This window comes from Salmo salar, chromosome ssa17, assembly GCF_905237065.1.
Source record: "Salmo salar chromosome ssa17, Ssal_v3.1, whole genome shotgun sequence".
NCBI classification, from domain to species: domain Eukaryota; kingdom Metazoa; phylum Chordata; class Actinopteri; order Salmoniformes; family Salmonidae; genus Salmo; species Salmo salar.
Window position 1 is genome coordinate 69,106,577 of NC_059458.1, and position 18,519 is coordinate 69,125,095.

Below are 18,519 nucleotides of genomic sequence, written 5' to 3' on the forward strand. Positions count from 1 at the left end.
GTGTTGACACTCCACACCAGTGGCCAAACCAGCTTACCCCGGCGGCCGTTGCTGGAGTAGTTAAAGATGTGAATGTGGCCGATTTATGACATCGACGTTGCAAGGTTCTCAGGGCTGTCTTGTGAGTCATGTTCTGTTGACCTGTCCTGCCACCAGCTCACACGCAACATGGACTGTACAGTATCGTACACACACACACACACACACACACACACACACACACACACACACACACACACACTCCATAAAAGAGAAATGTCTCAGTGAGAGCCACACCGCAATCGGCAATTGGTACAATTTCCTGACCTCACATGTAATGGGAAAGAGGAAAAAGGTTCAGGATATGGTGAAGGATGCACTGAGCACTACTGAGAGACAGAAATAGAGAGTGGATGGAAAACAGTCAAAACTCCCATCTCCGGCTGACTTTTCCCCTTTAAGATGGGATCAAGAGCAAACATCAGAGGAGGGAAAAATAGGGAGGAGAAGAATGCGTGCGTCAAGGATCTCTGTCACCACCTCGTATCATCAACCATTCACACGCCACTGTTTGAGAATTATGTTTCCATGTTTCCATTCTTGGCAAAACACCAGACACAAAGACCTGTCGACTCCTTCATTTGAAAAATCTGTTTGTGGTTCCTGCAATGGAGCCACCTGCAGTGGAGTGGAGCCAGGATGCAACTTTGTTTTGCTGTTGTCCAACTTCAGTAGCCTTCACTAAGTTTTTACAATGTTGTTACAATGTTTACAAAAAGACCTGGCTAATATAAATGTAATTTGATTGAATGACTGACTAGATGGCATTTGTTAGATTCAGCTACCTTCTCGGAGGACGATTCTGTTGCCCCATAGGGAGTGGGGAGAAGGAGGGATATCTGAGCGTGAGGTAGCTTTCAGGCTGTAGTTTGAGTTTTGATCTGGCCAATGCTCTCATCTGTTCATAAAGCTGTATTGAATTATTCAACTGAAGCAAATTGAAAAGGTTACACTACACTCAGAAGCTCTCTCTGCTATTTGAACATCAGCCATTGACTAATATTGTCAATGTCAGACATCATTAGATACAGACCTGAGCCTGAACTGAGAATAAACATCAGATGAAAGTCATTACCGAACTTGGTAACACGTTACTTGACACCCAGCGTCATAACACATTATGACACGGTCCAAACCATATCATAATGTCATAACAGCTGACATAGCTTGTCATAACCTGTTATAATATGGTCATAACACTGTCATGACACATATATTTAGATCTGTTGTGACATATATTGCATTATTTTATGGCTGGTTATGACACCTACCACACAAGGCAAAACATTCCATTACACCATAGCCTACGTGTCAACAGTATGTTTATGTTAAATAACATCGTTTTTTTAATTGACCATATTAAATTACCATTGTAATTGCGCACACATTGATGTCTGCATGCACCTACCTCAATGCTCTGTCGCTGATGACTGGGATGAACGCAGAAGGAGATTTCAGGAGCAGGACAAGACATCCTCTTTTTGACAGATGACTGATATAAGGGCATGTACAGTGCATTCGGAAAGTATTCAGACTCCTTCACTTTTTCCACATTTTGTTACCTTACAGCCTTATTCCTCATCAATTTACACACAATACCCCATAATGACAAAGCAAAAGCAGGTTTTTAGAAAGGTTAGCAAAATTATGTAAATTTCACAATTACATAAGTATTCAGTGCCTTTACTTTGTTGAAGTACCTTTGGCAGCGATTACAGCCTTGAGTTTTCTTGGGTATGATGCTACAAGCATGTCACACCTGTATTTGGGGAGTTTCTCCCATTCTTCTCTGCAGATCGTCTCAAGCTCTGTCAGGTTGGATGGGAGCGTTGCTGCACAGCTATTTTCAGGTCTCTCCAGAGATGTTCGATCAGGTTCAAGTCCGGGCTCTGGCTGGGCCACTCAAGGACATTCAGAGACTTGTCCCGATGCCACTCCTGCATTGTCTTGGCAGTGTGTTTGGGGTCGTTGTCCTGTTGGAAGGTGAACCTTTGCCCCAGTCTGAAATCCTGAGCACTCTGGAGCAGGTTTTCATCAAGAATCTCTCCGTACTTTGTTCTGTTCATCTTTCTCTCGATCCTGACTAGTCTCCCAGTCCCTGCCGCTGAAAAACACCCCCCCATCATGATGCTGCCACCACCATGCTTCACCGTAGGATGGTGCCAGGTTTCCTCCAGATGTGACGCTTGGCGTTCAGGCCAAAGAGTTCAATCTTGGTTTCATCAGACCAGAGAATTTTGCTTCTCATGGTCTGAGAGTCCTTTAGGTGCCTTTTGGCAAACACCAAGCGGGCTGTCATGTGCCTTTTACTGAGGAGTGGCTTCTGTCTGGCCACTCTGCTAGTTGTGTGCCTTTCCAAATCATGTCCAATCAATTTAATTTAACAAAGGTGGACTCTAATCAAGTTGTAGAAACATCTCAAGGATGATCAATGGAAACAGGATGCACCTGAGTCTCATAGCAAAGGGTCTGAAAACTTAAAAAAAAAAAAGGTATTTCTATTTTTATTTGTAAGAAATTTGCTAAAATTCCTAAAAACCTGTTTTACGCTTTGTCATTATGGGGTATGGTGTGTAAATTGATGAGACATATAAAAAATATATATATTTTAGAATACGGCTGTAATGTAACAACATGTGGAAAAAGTGAAGGGGTCTGAATACTTTCCGAATGCACTGTAAATGATAGGCCAATCTGGCTTATATTATCATGATATTCATAATGCTTCGTGACAGTGTCATAAAGTGTATTTTTTTGTCAAAGTAAAGTAACCATGTTATAATATGTCATTACAGCTGACATAACTTGTCATAACCTGTCATAATATGGTCATAAGACTGTCATGACCCATATATAAACACCTGTTGTGACATATATTGCGTTATTTTATGGCTGGTCATGACACCTACATAAGACTCTCAAAACCTACATTTATTCAAATGTTTTTTTTCCCTGCCAAGAAGTTTCCTTTTGTTTGAAAGTTTGTTTCTTAAATCCTTTGTTGGTGTTGTAATGAAATCTATACGGTCGTGTTTTTTTCATCATATTTTAAATAACTTTCATGAAGCATTATGACGATCCTGTGTCACTTTACCTGGACTAAGAAAATACACTTTATGACACTGTCAAGAAGCATTATGACCATCATAATCATATAAGCCAGATAGGCCTATCACGTACCTGCCCTTATATCAGTCAAAAGAGGGTGTAGGTGTCAGAACCAGCCATAAAATAACTACTGTGGAGGTTTTGGAGTTTTTTATACTCTTATGTAGGTGTCATAACCAGCCATAAAATAATGCAATATATGTCACAACAGATCAAAATATATGTGTCATGACAGTGTTATAACCATATTATAACAGGTTATGACAAGTTATGTCAGCTGTTATAACATATTATGACATGGTTATGGCCGTGTCATACATAACGTGTTATGATGCTGGTTGTCAAGTAAAGTGTTACCATGAACTTCAATAGACCCTGTTGTTTAATACACACTCCGGATGGTCAAGCTGGTAAAAGTGGAAGCAGGAAGGAAATGCATGACATGCCTTATCAGAAATCAGCAATTCATATGACGCTTACTGCTGCACTCGAGTAAACAAGAAAGAGAGAGAGAAGAGAGAGAGAGAGAGAGAGAGAGAGAGAGAGAGAGAGAGAGAGAGAGAGAGAAAGAAAGTGAGAGAGAGTCAGAGAGAGTCAGTTTATTCTCAGTTCAGTGGCCAAATACGAAGCTTGGCGGTGGAAAGAGCCATTTACAAATCAGAGGCCCTGACACTAGTATCCCTTACACACACACATATATGTCAACGCACACACACAGGCATGCACACATGTCCACGCATGCACACATCAACGAGCACGTACACACACACGTGCTCGCACACACACACACACACACACACACACACACACACACACACACACACACACACACACACACACACACACACACACACACACACACACACACACACACACACACACACACACACACACACACACACACTCACACTTTCCACACACACGCCCGTCCCTAATGTCTTATGACATCTGTCTGACAGTAATCACGGTGCGTCGTCCTGTTTTCATTGTTAGGACTGGAAACAGCCTTTTTGAAGACCCGCTCTGCCAGAAACCACCACAGAGGGAAGCCAAGAGAGACAAAAATAATTCTCCCGACCATCACAACTTCCAATCACACAAACTGGGCTACATCGAGCCAGATGTAATGGGTTCTTCTATGAGAGTGGATGTTTGGACGTATTTTGTGACAGATGTGTACGTCATGTTCTATCTCAGAATGTGTGTGTGTGTGTTTCTCTGTCATCCCTATGGGTGAAGTCAGAGTAGAATTAGACTAAGGCTGTGTTTACACAGGCATCCCAATTCTGATCAGATTTGGGCTGCCTGTGTAAACGCAACCTACGATGAGGTACGCAGACACAAATGTTCTACATGCAACACAGTGAACTACAACACTGCAAGGTAAATATATACTGCAGGCCAAGTCAATGTTTGAGTTTAAACCCAGTTGCCCTGAACAAGCTCTGCTGAGTCTGAGCAAGAACATGCAGGCTGGACTTCGTTATGGAAAAGATCCCGATAACAATATTAATGCAGAGGACAACCATCAAATATTTCCTAATCAAAATATTTACCCTAATTCACATTTTCCGTTCATCTCTCCATTCTCCTCATAACATATTGGCTGTGTTGAACATTCTTTCAGATGAATATCAAATTAAACAGATTTAAAGCATGGAAAATAGGGACCATCCATCTTTATGAATGGTGTGGCGTTTATACATAAACACACACACACACACACACACACACACACACACACACACACACACACACACACACACACACACACACACACACACACAGTCAACCCACCTAGTCATCATTAACCCACTGCCAGCTAGCCAACCGTTACCGACTAGCAGCGCTGTAGATACTAATACTTTACAACGGAACGATTTGACTAGTGCAGTGTTACCTAGCTAGCTACTTAGTTGTCTTTGTCATAGCTTGATAATTGTTAGCTAGCCAGCCATCGAGGTTAGCTAGCCAGCTATTTCCGTCCCCCGCGACGCCATTTTTCCTAACCCAGCCAACTATTACCGACGAGCAGCATTGTAGAAACTAAATACATTACAAGGAACGTCTTGATTAGTGTTATGTTAGCTAGCTAGCTACAAAGTTGCTTTGTATCATGACAAGGTGTAGTACTGAAACTATCAAGGTTACCTAGCCAGCTACACGTTCAAAGTCAACAACGCAGCCACTGCTAGCTAGCCTACTCCACCAGCCAGCAGTACTGTATCATTTTAGTCAATAAGATTTTTGCAACGTAAGCTTAACTTCCTGAACATTCGAGACGTGTAGTCCACTTGTCATTCCAATCTCCTTTGCATTAGCTTAGCCTCTTCTGTAGCTTGTCTACTATGTGTCTGTCTATCCCTGTTCTCTCTCCTCTGCACAGGCCATACAAACGCTCCACACCGTGTGGCCGCTGCCACTCTAACATGGTGGTCCCAGCGCGCACGACCCACGTGGAGTTCCAGGTCTCCGGCAGCCTCTGGAACTGCCGGTCTGCGGCCAACAAGGCTGAGTTCATCTCAGCTTATGCTACCCTCCAGTCCCTAGACTTCCTGGCGCTGACGGAAACATGGATTAACACAGATAACACTGCTACTCCTACTGCTCTCTCCTCGTCTGACTACGTGTTCTCGCATACCCCTAGAGCATCGAGCCAGCGGGGTGGTGGCACTGGAATCCTCATCTCTCCCAAGTGGACATTCTCTCTTTCTCCCCTGACCCATCTGTCTATCTCCTCATTTGAATTCCATGCTGTCACAGTTACCAGCCCTTTCAAGCTTAACATCCTTATCATTTATCGCCCTCCAGGTTCCCTTGGAGAGTTCATCAATGAGCTTGACGCCTTGATAAGTTCCTTTCCTGAGGATGGCTCACCTCTCACAGTTCTGGGTGACTTTAACCTCCCCACGTCTACCTTCGACTCATTCCTCTCTGCCTCCTTCTTTCCACTCCTCTCCTCTTTCGACCTCACCCTCTCACCTTCCCCCCCTACTCACAAGGCAGGCAATACGCTTGACCTCATCTTTACTAGATGCTGTTCTTCCACTAATCTCATTGAAACTCCCCTCCAAGTCTCCGACCACTACCTTGTATCCTTTTCCCTCTCGCTCTCATCCAACACTTCTCACTCTGCCCCTACTCGGATGGTATTGCGCCGTCCCAACCTTCGCTCTCTCTCTCCCGCTACTCTCTCCTCTTCCATCCTATCATCTCTTCCCTCTGCTCAAACCTTCTCCAACCTATCTCCTGATTCTGCCTCCTCAACCCTCCTCTCCTCCCTCTCTGCATCCTTTGATTTCCTCTGTCCCCTATCCTCCAGGCCGGCTCGGTCCTCCCCTCCTGCTCCGTGGCTCGACGACTCACTGCGAGCTCACAGAACAGGGCTCCGGGCAGCTGAGCGGAAATGTAGGAAAACTCGCCTCCCCTGCGGACCTGGCATCCTTTCACTCCCTCCTCTCTACATTTTCCTCTTCTGTCTCTGCTGCTAAAGCCACTTTCTACCACTCTAAACTCCAAGCATCTGCCTCTAACCCTAGGAAGCTCTTTGCTACCTTCTCCTCCCTCCTGAATCCTCCTCCCCCTCCCCCCCCTCCCTCTCTGCGGATGACTTCGTCAACCATTTTGAAAAGAAGGTTGACGACATCCGATCCTCGTTTGCTAAGTCAAACGACACTGCTGGTCCTGCTCACACTGCCCTACCCTGTGCTTTGACCTCTTTCTCCCCTCTCTCTCCAGATGAAATCTCGCGTCTTGTGACGGCCGGCCGCCCAACAACCTGCCCACTTGACCCTATCACCTCCTCTCTTCTCCAGACCATTTCCGGAGACCTTCTCCCCTACCTCACCTCGCTCATCAACTCATCCTTGACCGCTGGCTACGTCCCTTCCGTCTTCAAGAGAGCGAGAGTTGCACCCCTTCTCAAAAAACCTACACTCGATCCCTCCGATGTCAACAACTACAGACCAGTATCCCTTCTTTCCTTTCTCTCCAAAACTCTTGAACGTGCCGTCCTTGGCCAGCTCTCTTGCTATCTCTCTCAGAATGACCTTCTTGATCCTAATCAGTCAGGTTTCAAGACTGGGCATTCAACTGAGACTGCTCTTCTCTGTGTCACGGAGGCTCTCCGCACTGCTAAAGCTAACTCTCTCTCCTCTGCTCTCATCCTTCTAGACCTATCTGCTGCCTTTGATACCGTGAACCATCAGATCCTCCTCTCCACCCTCTCCGAGCTGGGCATCTCCGGCGTGGCCCACGCTTGGATTGCGTCCTACCTGACAGGTCGCTCCTACCAGGTGGCGTGGCGAGAATCTGTCTCCGCACCACGTGCTCTCACCACTGGTGTCCCCCAGGGCTCTGTTCTTGGCCCACTCCTATTCTCGCTATACACCAAGTCACTTGGCTCTGTCATATCCTCACATGGTCTCTCATATCATTGCTATGCAGATGACACACAATTAATCTTCTCCTTTCCCCCTTCTGACAACCAGGTGGCGAATCGCATCTCTGCATGTCTGGCAGACATATCAGTGTGGATGACGGATCACCACCTCAAGCTGAACCTCGGCAAGACGGAGCTGCTCTTCCTCCCGGGGAAGGACTGCCCGTTCCATGATCTCGCCATCACGGTTGACAACTCCCTTGTGTCCTCCTCCCAGAGTGCTAAGAGCCTTGGCGTGACCCTGGACAACACCCTGTCGTTCTCCACCAACATCAAGGCGGTGACCCGATCCTGTAGGTTCATGCTCTACAACATTCGCAGAGTACGACCCTGCCTCACACAGGAAGCGGCGCAGGTCCTAATCCAGGCACTTGTCATCTCCCGTCTGGATTATTGCAACTCGCTGTTGGCTGGGCTCCCTGCCTGTGCCATTAAACCCCTACAACTCATCCAGAACGCCGCAGCCCGTCTGGTGTTCAACCTTCCCAAGTTCTCTCACGTCACCCCGCTCCTCCGCTCTCTCCACTGGCTTCCAGTCGAAGCTCGCATCCGCTACAAGACCATGGTGCTTGCCTACGGAGCTGTGAGGGGAACGGCACCTCCGTACCTTCAGGCTCTGATCAGGCCCTACACCCAAACAAGGGCACTCCGTTCATCCACCTCTGGCCTGCTCGCCTCCCTACCTCTGAGGAAGCACAGTTCCCGCTCAGCCCAGTCAAAACTGTTCGCTGCTCTGGCACCCCAATGGTGGAACAAGCTCCCTCACGACGCCAGGACAGCGGAGTCAATCACCACCTTCCGGAGACACCTGAAACCCCACCTCTTTAAGGAATACCTGGGATAGGATAAAGTAATCCTTCTAACCCCCCCATTAAAAGATTTAGATGCACTATTGTAAAGTGGTTGTTCCACTGGATATTATAAGGTGAATGCACCAATTTGTAAGTTGCTCTGGATAAGAGCGTCTGCTAAATGACTTAAATGTAAATGTAAATGTACTCGTACCACTTTGTATGACAAACAACTGCAGAAAATTGGACACATGAGAATTCCAATACCCCCTATTCATTAAGCTCTTTAAATTCCACACATTGGTAAAGGGTTTACTTCCTGTAATTTGACCTATCAGAAGGAAGCTATTGCCTGTTGTGTGTCGTGACACCAGAACTTGCTAGCCGATAGCCATGGGTGTCTGAATATTACTGATAGGCACTTTAGCCTTATGGGCCGTTCTAAGCGTATTAATCTGTGGTTTGAAATTAGTGTCAAGTCTTATTGCTGGTGGTTATTAAGGTTTTGTCACGCTCGTAGAAAAGGTCGGACCAAGGTGCAGCGTGATTTGAGTTCCACATCTTTTATTACTGTGAAACTTAAACAAAACAATAAACAAACTACTACAAACGTGACCGCCGTAGTGCACAAAACACTAACACAATCAATATCCCACAATGCAGGTGGGAACAGGGACTCCTTGAGTATGATCCCCAATTAGAGACAACGATAATCAGCTGCCTCTAATTGGGAACCATACTCAAACCCAAACATAGAAATATAATTGACTAGAACACCCCCTAGTCACGCCCTGACCTACAACACCATAGAGAACCAAGGGCTCTCTATGGTCAGGGCGTGACAGGTTTAGTGTTTGTCCTTGAATTGATGGGGAACACAGGTTCAATGGATGCAATGAGGAGGGTTGGATTACAAAAACTGCTCCTAATAAAAACTGGTAATGTGAAGTGTGCAGCACACATGGTATCTATGGTGATGGAACAGGTGGGCTTTGGCCTGTATTTCCTCATGACTTGGAAAATGACTCTGACATTTTGGCTCTGTATAATGATTTCTTTAAAGAGAAATATCCATCCTCAGACGTCAGACGGATAATACAGTTATATTCTATTCTAACTATTTACCTTTATATTACAAAGAAAGTTTAATGGGAAAACTTTCTGAATTGAATTCATTTGTGAAGGGAAAGTTTAGTAACTAAAACAAAATAAGATTGAGTTAGGGTTACTTTCCTTGGATTTGCTTTTGTTTCATGGAAGAAAAATAACAATTCCAATAGGAACCTACACACAAGATTTGACAGCTAATATCAGAGCTTTCAGTCATGCATTTAGCTCTAATTTGAGAAGTTATTTGACTACGTTATGATGAAATGAAGATCAACAAGGCCTCAATTAGGAGCTTGATTTCTCTAAGCCAAATCCAAACAGTCCAAACAATCACAGCAAAGCCTTTTATGCAGACTCATTTTTCATTTTCATGTCAACATTAAACGTAGGCTGTATCACCTAGGTTTGGTTTAACTAACACCCTCGTCTTATCGGGCCCATAAAGGGTGGCTTGTTATTGGTGTGGAATGTAAACGTTCTGGATATGTTGTGTTAAAGTTCTGGATATTATTCGGACTGTTAAGCTTTGATATTACTGATTTGGGTTCAGACTATTTCTAATTTGAGTTGAAACTATTTCTGTGAGGGAGTGGCTCAAGCTGTGTGGTTACGATTGTGATTTTCCTCTTTCCTGTCTGATTCTTATCTAGAGGAGATGAAAAAGCAGCAGTCTAGGACAAATAGCTAAAATACACATTGAGAAATTATCATTAGCCACTTAGGATGGGTTAAAAGAGAGAGGAAATCCTTAAAATAGGCTACTCCCAACTGCAATTAAAGGGATTTTAAACAAAAATGGGAATATACAGTACTATGCTTATTTGTGTAAGGTTCTATTCCACCTTCCACTTTGTTTGATGTCCTTATGTATAAATGTTTTGGGCCAGTATTCAATAAGTGTTTTAACATATGAGTACCGACCTAGGATCAGATTAGCCTTTTAAATGATAATGAACAAGAGAGTGGACCTGATCCTCGATCAGCACTCCGACTCAGTCTGAGACGCTTTGTGAATATGGGCCCTGAAGGCGTAAATACATGTCTGCCCTCTCCCTGGCTTACAGAGGTTTGGTCTTCAAGCAGCTGCATCATCTTTCTTTATATATGTTATAATAGTATACTTAAGCAACAAGGCCCGAGGAGCTGTGGGATATGGAAAATATCTGACGGCTAAGGGCTGTTCTTGTGCACGACACAACACAGAGTGCCTGGACACAGCCCATAGCCGTGGTATATTACCCACATATCACAAACCCCTGAGGTGCCTTATTGCTGTTATAAACTGGTTACCAACGTAATTAGAGCAGTAAAAATAAATGTTTTGTCATACCCATGGTGTATATATATATTTTATTTTACCTTTATCTAACTAGGCAAGTCAGTTAAGAACAAATTCTTATTTACAATGATGGCCTAGGAACAGTGCTTTGTTCAGGGGCAGAACGACAGATTTTTACCTTGTCAGCTCGGGGATTCGATCTAGCAAACTTTCGGTTACTAGTCCAACGCTCTAGGCTACCTGCCGCCCCGATTAGCTGATGGTCTGATATACCATGGTTGTCAGCCAATCAGCATTCAGGGCTCGAACCGCCCAGTTTATAATTGTCTTTAATAATGCAATGTCTATAGATCCATTGATGCTTTTGCACTACGCCCTCTGTGGGTGAATGTGTGCCGTTACAGTACTGGCTGTTTAATAAGAGGCAGCAGAAGCAGCACCTTAAGGGCCTCATGTATGATTAAAGGTAGACTCAGCGAAATTATGTTGCCACGAGCAGCTCTGCAGATATTCTGATGAGCGAGATGCAAGACTTCACTCTCACACAGTCGCACACAGTATCTGCACATTTGCACAGGTTCGCATCAAACTGTTACAGCGTGGTAGGTGTAGGACCAAAACAGTGGAGAAGTCTACCCTCGCTCTTCAACGTTCTTATTTGCTGTGGAAATTGACCCACTATGCTGTTTACTTTGTGCATCCTTGTCATATTGCTGAGTGTACCTTTAAGGGGGCAGTGTTTGGTGACGAACAAATGACTCTACACCAATACACATGATGAACAATGATAGGGATACCTTTGGGCAATACCAAAACAATATGTGTAAAAGATATGGAGAGCCTCTAATTACCCATCTAAAATGGTTGTCAGTCAGTGGTTTGAACAGAAGAAACCAGAGTAAGGTGAATGAATCATTGTAACAATTGTGTTTTAACAAGTGAAAAATAAAAGAGGTAAAAATATCACACACATGGTTTTAATGTGCAAATGTGGATTTCTTTTATGTGCAAATACTTGCAGATGTGGAAAACAATGTATTTTTTTGACTATGGCAACATCTGCAATTGAGGACAGACTCCATGACTGCACCACATTCTATAGTCTGTTACCAGTAAAATGACAAAGAAAGAAAGAAAGAAAGAAAGAAAATGTATTGTTTTGCCTTCTAGCAAAAATGGAGCCTTAAAGAGCAGACTGAATATTCATTAGCCCTGCAGAATGTAATTAGATCAGTGAGTGTAAACACCAGTAATATGTTTTTTTCACCCTGGGCTGTTTACGTTCAGAGCAGGAATTGGTCGTTTTTTCCCCTCCACAAATCCCGTAATCGCTTTTGCTTATATGGATAAAGACCCCCTTAGTCCCTATGGGGTTGTAGCCTATATAGTCGGGCCTGGTTGCTACATTCATTTCCTTAAGTCCTGAATGTAGGCTTAGTTATTAAATATAATCCATATAATTTTATTAGGGGGGCTAGACCAGTGGTTCCCAACTCCAGTCCTCCAGTACCCTCAACGGCACACATTTTGGTTGTAGCTCCAGACAAGCACACCTGATTCAACGTGAGTTTGTCCGGGGTTACAACAAAAATGTGTGCCGTTCGGTGTACTCGACTGGAGTTGGGAACCACTGGGTTAGACTCCTGCTTAAGCCTACTTCAGTTTCCACTTTCCTGCAGAGACATTAACAGAATGTGTTTTTGGGAGAAAAGAAACCTTCCCAGCGTTTTGACTCCAGTCCTGGCATATCATACGATAAAAACACATGTCTGGTGGAGTCTACAGGTCTACATATTCATGGTTTTTCATGGATGGTGTCTCTTCCTGAAAAATTAAAGGAGAGCCACACACTCTAGGAGCTCAGAAGCAATAATTTAATAACCAACGTTTCGACAGACAAGCTGTCTTCATCAGGGTATGGTGTCTCTTCCTCTCTTCTTTCCAACCCAAAACCAGGGGCCGTGTCCCCTTCTCATGTGTCACATGGCTCCAACAGGGAATGATGGGAAAGAGGAAGCATCTCCCCATCAACTAGGGGCACAGAGAAACAAAACAAGGCTAAAGGTTGAACCGTAAAGGTTCTGTTGTGGTCAGGGGGGGTTGGGGGTCAGGGTGGGGTCATGTTCAGGATCAGGGTCAATGGATGCGAGCGTTAGAAACCTGCTCTCTCTCTCTCTCTCTCTCTCTCTCTCTCTCTCTCTCTCTCTCTCTCTCTCTCTCTCTCTCTCACACCCTCTCCGGTGGGTATTACAGTCCTTACAGTCTCCCCTTCGTCTCGTGCCATCTGTTTTCCCTCTCTTTTGTTCTTCCTTCTCTCTTTCCTGGGCTGTGGTGGATTTACACGCACAGAGTTCCGACAGGAGGACAGGCCCGGGCCCAGCTGGTGCCCAGTGGGGCCTCGCCATTTGCAGTATGGTTTTCAAGCCCCATGCTCGCCAGGATGAATCATATACAACAACAACACCTCACAATATTGATCCTCCTCCTCACCGCAGGGTGTTACTACAGTTCATTAATCATCACCTCTCTATCTATCCATCTACCACTCTTTCTCTCCCCCTTTCGCTCCCTCTTTGTCTCTCATAGTTCTCTCTCTCTCTTCACCTTATATTTACCTCTCTCTACCTCCCTCACTCTTTCCCTTTTCTCCCTATCCATCTGTCTCTCTCCCTCTCTCTCTAGGGATCCTCCCTCTCTCTTGTAGCTCCACAGGCGCCACTGTATAACCAATTAATCAAAGTTATGCATAAACATACAGTAAAACAGGATAATTTAATATAGTGGGGGAATTTACATTGAGCAGAATCAACACTAGACTTTTGAACACACTTCACCATTAAAGGGGGTTTGCAGGAGGCCAGACATCAACAGAGTGGGGCTTTGTCTGTTGTGGGGATAAGGCATACCTGTCATTAGTTAAAAGAGCCATACATGCATGCTACAGCTTAGGCTATATATATATATATAGGCTATATTTGCTTAAACATATTCAATTAACTCATGGTCAATCATTTTAATAAAAACATGACATTCGCATTGTTTTTTATACATAGTTAGACAAAAAAAGCAATGCCTATTTTACAAACTGGCAGCTATGGTATCTTTATATGACAGTGGGCTGGTTTATTTAGGCAGGCTAGTGCACTGAATATATGATTCATGAGGCAAGAGTGCGTTAAATAAATAGCCTACGTATTTTAGCACCTATCACCTCTCTCAGTGCTACGAGCTCGACCATTCAGAGCCGAGGAGGGGTTTTGCACGTGCTCACGGTCTCTAAAACCACACGCCGCTCCTTCCAGTGAGTATCTGTGACGCGGATGAGGATGCACGCACAGAGGACAGCGAAATAGCGAAATGCACTCAGCTGTGCGCTAACCAGGAGGCATGCCGCCCTAGTTTCGTCTCAAAATAGCTCTGACCCGATACGCCGCAAAATGGGTTAAAAGGAATATGGCCTGGATCGCGCAAACTTTCAGACACTTTGCTTGTACAATGAATTTGGTATTTTTTTGTTACGGAGCGGCCAAATGAGGAGAGGAAACAATACAGAAACGGAAATTTGCACCTAGTATTTTTCTTTACCCCCCCTATTCTCTTTTTAAGACATGATTACAGAGTTGGTGTGTAGCGCGGTGGCATTGGTCCTCTATCTCAACACACTGAACGCGGATTTCTGCTACGATGACAGGTATGACCTCCCGTAGAGCCGTACATATGGCACCATCATCAGCTCCACTTGTCTGTCATCTTTAGTCTCAAAACCCCCTCGGGTGCAAGCAATTTCGCGAGGTTCGCTGCGCGTCTGGGTGTTTGCATGTTCCATTGTCTATTCTTGCTTATTTGTGTTATTCCATGAGAGCATTAGAGATAGTCATGGTTCACTCCCCTCAGAAAAGGTCACTTTGTTTAATGCAAATGCGATTCTACATTGTTTAATGCAAATGCTTTCTCCTGTTGCATTGAACAAACAAGCTACCCAAATAGGCTATAGAGGGGTTACTTGGTATTCCATTGTTAAAATCAATATACTGTCGCCTACATTGGCGCATGAAGTGACACAATAACAACAACGGGGATATGTAGGCTATGACTGTAAGTTCATTATTATACGTGCATGGTTCCTTCCTTTCTCTAATGTCGGAGTAACCAGGACATGCAGTCTCTGTCATGCGGTGACACAGAGTGATGAAACGGGGACGGGAGCTTCTTTGTGTTGTCAGAGCACATCACTGACAGGAAGAGAGGGATATTAACACGCGTCTTGCCCGGTTGTAATAACGCTGCTCTCTCCGGGGAACATATCACATTTAAATGGAAAGACATGTTATAATTAGAATATATTTGTCGAGTGCAGCACGCTTGCATGGCTAAGTATGTTGACACAATCCTGGAGTAGCCCATGCTTTCCAGGACTCATTGGAACGCTATTATCCAGAAAGCAAGCAGAGAGAGTAATTCATTTGGATTGCAAAACGTTTGAGACTCCAATTTGGACATCCATCCACAATTGAGTGTAGGGTTAAATAGTCCAACTTTAGTTTTAGGCATTGGGGATTGTGATGAAAAATTAAAACAACAATAATCATTATCAGAATTGTGATTAGGCTGAAAAAATGATTGTAGCCTATACTGTACTTTAAGATGAGCAAGCCTTCATACTGGGGCAGCAGGTAGCCTAGTGGTTAGAGCGTTGGGTCAGTAACTGAAAGCTAGATCGGAAACGGAGCAGAATCTGTCGTTCTGCCCCTGAACAAGGCAGTTAACCCACTGTCCCTAGGCCGTCATTGTAAATAAGAATTTGTTCTTAACTGACTTGCCTAGTTAAATTTAAAAAAATGACACACTAGTCAATTCTTTTTTTTCATTGTTTCTTGATTAGAAATCAATGTATCTTTTTGGCTCATCATGGGACCCTTGCTACTGGGTGAACTAAAAGCAGCAGGACTCCTACAGATGTAGGATCTTTATTTGATCACCCTGTTGCAGGAAATGTCATTCACAGCAGGAAAGGCTAACTAAAATGTGTAGGGTATTCAAAGTTTAAAAAGGCTTCTAAAGTTAGTAATTTCCACTTTCAAATGTCAGACTTGATTTACCCTGACTAAACATTTATAAAACCTACAAAATGTCCATTAATTATAATCAACACAATAATTCACATTTCCTGTTGTTGCAGGATTATTTTCCTGCTGTGAGAAACTGGTCAAATTAAAGTCCTACATCTGTATATGGGCATAAATTAGGAGGACTCCGGGAATTCAGTGTAAAATCCCCAGAACAAATCCATTTCATACACATCATACCAACAGGTTTTGTCCCTGGCCGGCGACTCCCCACTAGAGAGTTCGGAGCAGTTGGGGGCTCTGGTTAGTTTTAATAACACCTCCTTGGGGTCACAGACCCTTCACTGGTTGTCAGTACTGCTCGTTGAACCCTATGTGCAGCGGGTTGCACGGCCTACTCTGTTAGAGTAATGGTGTGTGTGTGTGTGTGTGTGTGTGTGTGTCTCATGTGCAGTGTGCAGACACTCATCAAGCAAAACCTAGACAAACGTGGGGCATGAGACTCCTCAACCCAGAGATGACTGAGCCTTGTGTGTTTGAATAAATGACGGAGAGAGAGAAAGCGAGAATGTGTTGGAGGGAAGTCTGTCTGACTATTTGTCTGTCTGTCAGTCCAGTTACTCTCACATTGCTGTACACTTTTCCAGGATAAGAGTGAATGTCTATATGATTGCCCAATTCTGAATGTACTACCGAAGCCCTCTACCAAAGCCCTCTGCTATGACTGCTTTCTATTACACTACCTGTATCTGACCATGTCACAGTGGAGTGAAGAAAGCTGTCATGGCCCTCTCATGAGTTCATGACTAACTGCCAGTGTCCTAGCCACAACTCCCTGTGAGTCCACTCAGTGTAAGTTCAGCGCTGACGACCCTCTGTATCTATCAATGTCACTGTGATAATTTACACCCCTGGGAGAGAGAGGGAGAGAGACGGGGAGAGTGAGAGAGAGAGAAACGGGGAGAGAGAAGGAGAGAGAGACAGACTGCGTTCTGGCCCACTGCTCATGTACGGGGAAAGCTGAATACCAATCAGAATCCTGACCTCCATAGTCATCTATCAAACGGCTTCCTTTGACAGAGGTCAAGAGTCGCATGCTCCCTGGTCTCTCTCCCGATTGTTAGTGGAGAGAGCTGCATTTGTGTTTGTTAGGACAGGGCTGAAAGCAAGCAAGCACATCTGTCAAGTCTGCATTCTTGAGAAGACAGTCTTTGTATGTCTTCTTGACACTGTGCTGCTGTTCAGTTCTGTACAGGAGTGTTCTGGAGGCCGAAGGGGAGGAGGTGGAAATCACATGGTGGTTCTAGCTCAATGGGATGTTCTTGGTGCGTCTCTGTTTTCTCAATCACGTCAAATGTTTTTCCTGGGCACAGGGCTGGCCCTGTGTGGAACTATGTCAGCCAATGGTAATATCAATAAAAAGCCATGCGTTTGAAGTGACTGGAGTTTTACTGGCACGGGGGAAGAACGTGAGCCAATCATTCTTCTACAAGGGAAAATTGAGCTCAATTTGTATTGTGAGTATTCTGATGTCAGGAGCCAATCTGAATGGTTTCCCTCCGAACTAGATCAGGGACAGAACATAACAAATACATTTGTATGTTGAGTTTTTGTTCTGTTGTCACTTATGAGGAAGGCCTTCCAGTACAAGGAGGAGGCAGGGGGATGTCTCAACAGGAGTAGATTGATAGCTTGAGAGCTGAGTTCATAGATTAGGAAATTAATTTGTTGTGAACTCTGAACTCTCCCCTGAAAGCTCTTGCAAAATGCATCATACTGTGGCACTTCCTGTATTTTGAATGTTCTAGATCTTGAAAACTTGATCGCTGACATGCAACACATCTTGGGACTGTATCAACAGGGGACTAATTAAACAAATACCAAAAGATAGTTTTTGAGTGGTATTTTCCTTTAACAAACAACATTTGAGCTGCGTTGCTTTTAGATGGCATCACTAACAGACTGATCAAGTGATATGTGTCTGAGGAATACAATAGTAGAGGAATAGGATGCAGTCCTATTGACACCAAAGTTGCATGTGCGAATTGTTCTCTATAGACAAATGAAGCGTCTTCAGGAAGCATCCTGAAATGGAATGTCTAAGTGACTTTTAGTATTCCTAGTGATGTATCACCACACATGTTACACCCCCCCCCCCCCATGTAACCCAGAAATGCATTGTAGGTCCTTGGGGACTTGCAACGAAAACATCCCCCACGCTTCTTTCAGAGGAGCAAAACAATTCAATCTGTGGGGAGTCGGGTGATGGCAGGGAGTAGTTTGGGGTGGCTTAACTGTGACAGAAATGGTTTCCATATGCATATCCACATGCATTTGGAAATTCTGAACCATATTGTATGTTGGAAACCCTCTCTAACTGTTCTTCGTTGCCTCATGACACTGCCCCTTATTGGTGTGCGTTCCAATGAGTTAAGTCAGCTTCAATGATTGATTGAAGTGCTGTCTCGGGGAACAACAGAGGCATCGATGGGCCACACGCTCCGTCATCTCCCAGCACAGTTGGGCTTCTAATTACGCAATTAATGACTCAACATTGCTTATTATGGAGCTCCTGGAGTCAAAGGGAGCTTTGTCATGGAATCAACTCCAACACTAGGGAACTCCTACTCTCACTCCCTCTTAAAAGTGCCAACAGTCGTACTTACGTCCATCGTAGCCCAGTCA

General features: G+C 44.3%; 1 protein-coding gene across 1 annotated transcript in view; it reads left to right on the forward strand.

Moving 5' to 3' along the window:
* Positions 1-14,058: 14,058 nt before the first annotated feature.
* The window catches only part of LOC106576554 (protein O-mannosyl-transferase TMTC2), a 90,334-nt gene continuing 85,873 nt past the window's right edge, over positions 14,059-18,519 (forward strand). Inside the window, exon 1 of the mRNA XM_045700032.1 lies at positions 14,059-14,459. Within this exon, the coding sequence (XP_045555988.1) occupies positions 14,377-14,459 (83 nt within the window). The 5' untranslated portion in view covers positions 14,059-14,376. The remainder of the gene's footprint in view (positions 14,460-18,519) is intronic.